The sequence below is a fragment of the Lampetra planeri genome, unplaced genomic scaffold, assembly GCF_965212315.1.
Source record: "Lampetra planeri unplaced genomic scaffold, kcLamPlan1.2.h2 scaffold_1848, whole genome shotgun sequence".
NCBI classification, from domain to species: Eukaryota; Metazoa; Chordata; class Hyperoartia; order Petromyzontiformes; family Petromyzontidae; genus Lampetra; species Lampetra planeri.
In genome coordinates this window covers 541-4,158 of record NW_027614592.1, presented here as the reverse complement: position 1 = coordinate 4,158, position 3,618 = coordinate 541, and the positions used below count along the sequence as shown (strand labels likewise).

The 3,618-nt window shown below is 49.6% G+C and overlaps 1 protein-coding gene across 1 annotated transcript; it reads right to left on the bottom strand.

Moving 5' to 3' along the window:
- Nucleotides 1-621: 621 nt before the first annotated feature.
- LOC144740023 (acyl-CoA desaturase-like) lies at nt 622-3,404 on the bottom strand. The gene is made up of 5 exons (XM_078622909.1): nt 3,176-3,404; nt 2,320-2,450; nt 2,034-2,239; nt 1,665-1,897; nt 622-821 (listed from the first exon to the last, which is right to left on the bottom strand). The coding sequence occupies exons 1-5, from the start codon at nt 3,402-3,404 to the stop codon at nt 622-624; spliced, it is 999 nt and encodes a 332-aa protein (XP_078479035.1).
- Between the last annotated feature and the right edge of the window lie 214 nt (nt 3,405-3,618).

Genomic DNA, 3,618 nt, shown 5'->3' with positions numbered 1-3,618 from the left:
ACATTAACGGGACCTGTCCAATGTGTGTGTATGTGTGTGAACTCAGCCGCTATGTTCCCACACACACAAAAAAAAGAAGAAAAAAAAAGAAAAGAGCAAACCTTACCTTTAAAGAAAAGCTTATACTCCTAGTGGAGTGACACAAAGCAGAGCTGAGAGACAGCAGACCAAAAAACACACACAGACACTTACACTGCCTGTTTAGAAACCCCGCTACCTCAGGTTTCAAAAAAAGCCTCCAAACCCCCAAAGACTATTAATAAACAGCACATGAATAAATAAAAGATTAAGTATTCTGTGATCAGAGCTTCAAAACAGCACACACCGACCTGCTGCCAATGGAGACATAAATCCCATTTAGCCTTTCCGTTCTCCTCAAGCCTGCTGGACATTATGGAGAGAAAGCTGCTCTCGCACATGTAGCCAAGTCGCCGGCTCTGTGGCTCGGCTCTTTGAAGCCATTATTAGTCTCTGAAGGAGGTTTAACTTTATAATCAGAAGCATGGTAATCATCACTCCACAACTACGGTCTCACTGAAATGCTGCTATCACTGCCGCTACACTCTGCTCTGCTTCAACAAGTCAGCATCAGCTATTTTTCCCCCCCTGTTTCGGTGCGACTCAGCCACTTTTATGGCTGCCGTCCCCTGTTCGCTGCTTGCGAGCAGAGATTGTGTCCTTGGACACCCTCTTGCAGTCTGTGGCCAGGCCCAGGAGACACATGAGGTCAATGAAGGCTGTGGTGAGATTGAGCCGGCAGCCAAACTCACTGGTGGAGTAATCGAAGGGGAACGTGTGGTGGTAGTTGTGGAAACCTTCGCCTGCGAAACAGAAAGAGGATGAGTGTCTATGAGTCAGCAGGTTCAGAGGAATGAAGTTCTTTGCAGCTGTAGTTGGTGATGAGGCTGATATAACAGTCATGTGGGAAACACCAGCAGCACCGGGAACATGAGGATGCTAATTTGATTTGATACGAAGTGGATATTTTACAAGTGGACTGGAAGGGCCGACATCTTAAACTTCATCATGTGTGTCCCTGACGGCCTTTTCCTTCAGTGTGTTCTAGTGTCATGCTCAACTCCAAACACTGTCTTACGTCTGGTTTCTACAATTGAATTTTCTCTTCATCTGATCCTCTACAACACGTCTACATGACTATAAATCAGCAGCTAAAAATATCCAAATGGGCGACTGCATGTTTCCAATGTAACGTCATTAGTCAGCAGCTGTGTTTTAGACACCGATGTTCAGAATCACAATGACGAGAAGTCTCTTAACACTTAACGAAAGCCATTTTTAATCATCACGGATCATGAGGTCAGTCTTGTTCTTGTTCAATGTTTGAAAGCTTAAACTATTCACAAGTGTGGGAATGTATTTGCTCACTTTAAGATTTTATGCTCTTCTTACAATAACAATGAAAATGTGATTTATCAGCCAGCTGCCGATGTCTGATGTTTGAGGCATCCACTGGTGGTGGGTGGGGGGGTGGGCGCATCAGTGGCTTTAAATGTTTAAAAAAAGGGGGAGAAACAGAAAATTGACCACCTCAGTTCACTAAGTCAGTCACTAGCTAAGCTTTGACAAACCACCTCTGAGAATCCTCAGTGAAAACACCAGTCGGACACATAAAGACTCACAGTAACATGGATGGGTCTGCGTACCTATTGCACTAAAGGCCACCAGTGGGTTCTCCCTGGGGTTAATGGTCTGGTCGTATGGCCGGTTGCCCCACATGTGTGCGGCGCTGTTGACTAGCCAGGTGGCGTTGAGCACCAACGTGTATCTCAGGAGTCCAGGGAGGAAGTAACCCACCACCAAAGATTCACCCCAGAAGTACCAGGGCACCAACATGGGCACCAAGAAGCAGAAGATGACCACCGAGAGCTTGTAGTGCCTGAATCGACAGAAAACAACATTTGTTATCGCCTGGTGATTCCAGTCCGCGCCACCTGAACAAAATCTGTGAGTGTGTGGAGGGACGCGAGTGAAGCAGAGATCAACCCACAACTGAGTCAAAGACCTTCTCTCACCGTCTTTGGAACATAACCACTCTGTCGGCCTTCAGGTCCATCAGATCCAGTTTTTGTCCCTTTTCGATGACATCAGGATGCTTGCGGACCAGCAGCCAACCAATGTGGGAGAAGAAAAAGCCCCTCTTGGCATTGTGGGGGTCTGCGTCCGTCTCGGAGTACTTGTGGTGGACACGATGGTCTCTGGCCCACTCGTATATGTCGTTCTGGACAGAGACGGAGACGCTTACGGGCTGTCGGCATACATGTGACAAGCAGGTGGAATGAATTCTTCCGGAGTTTTTACCTGAAAGGCCATGGAGTTGGCCAGAGCCAGGAAGACTCGGAGGGGGGACGAAGCCTTGTAGGACCTGTGGCTCCACAGTCGGTGTGCACCGGCTGTCACACCGAGGGCGCTGATGAGGAAACACACCAGAGCTGCGAGGAAGAGGAGGTGAAAAGGACAGGAGTTTTGAGAATGAGAGCAGTGCCAGTGGGGCCTCCATGTCCTTTCCATTACACCTCTGTGTTCTCTCTGGGTTATGAGCCGTCCACGTGCGGAGATGGCACAGCGGGATCCGGCAAATCGGCCAGTCGTTGCAAAACACCTTTCTATGTGAAGCCCAGACGAAGCCCAGCCAGGATTCGAGACCCGAAAGGGCTTCTGACTGGCAAAGAACATTCTGTTGTGGTGTGACGCTGGTCACAATGGGACAACTGTGGGAGTGGTGATTGTGCTTTGTCTTCCATGGTGAAATAATATGCAGCTCAGCATTGCAAAGAGAGGAGAAACTTATGCAGCGCCAGAGTGGAAACAAAGTTGAGGCTGTTGAAGAATTTGAGTCGTGTCTCAGTAGTCTGCTCTGAAGGGCAACACATTACAAGTCTTCCATAAACAGTTTGCTTACTTGCTCTTTGGCGCATGCACGTGCTTCTAAAACTAAAACAATCAGCCAACAGAGGAAAATGTGTCTCATCTCATCCCACATGACAAACCCAGGCTGTGTGCATGAACTCTAGTTTGCAACGCTCACACAACATCAGCACATTCTGATCTGTGGCCTGCAGGGAGTGGCAGGAAAGTCTGTGTGTGTGTGTGTGTGTGTGTGTGTGTGAGAGACAGAGAGAGAGACAGAGAGAGAGAGTTAACGGGGAGTACTTACTCCACGCATACGTCAACATCGACGCAGAGGGGATGAGGAAGAGTCCGTAGAGCGCCCCGACGTGTAGCAGCGTCATGAGGGTGATGTTCCTCCACACCAGCTTCCTAGCAGGTTTGGGACCCGCTTTCTCCTCGTAGGTGTCGTCAAACACGTCCTCTACCGCCGGTGTTTCTGCCATGACACCTCCGCTGTGCTGCCTGCCGGCGCGCTGACTCGTGGTTTCGGTCATTTGGCTGCAACAACAACAGCAGCAGCAGCAGCGGGAGAGGAGAGATGTGGCGCAGTCAGGATGGGCGCGCACACACAGACACACACACACACACAGGAAGCTACGGTGGCTGGACGTGTACGTGCTGCAGCTTATATGAGCAGCTCTCTCTCTCGCTCTCACACACACACGCACACACACGCGCGCACACTGACCGTGTGCTGCCGCTGCAGCG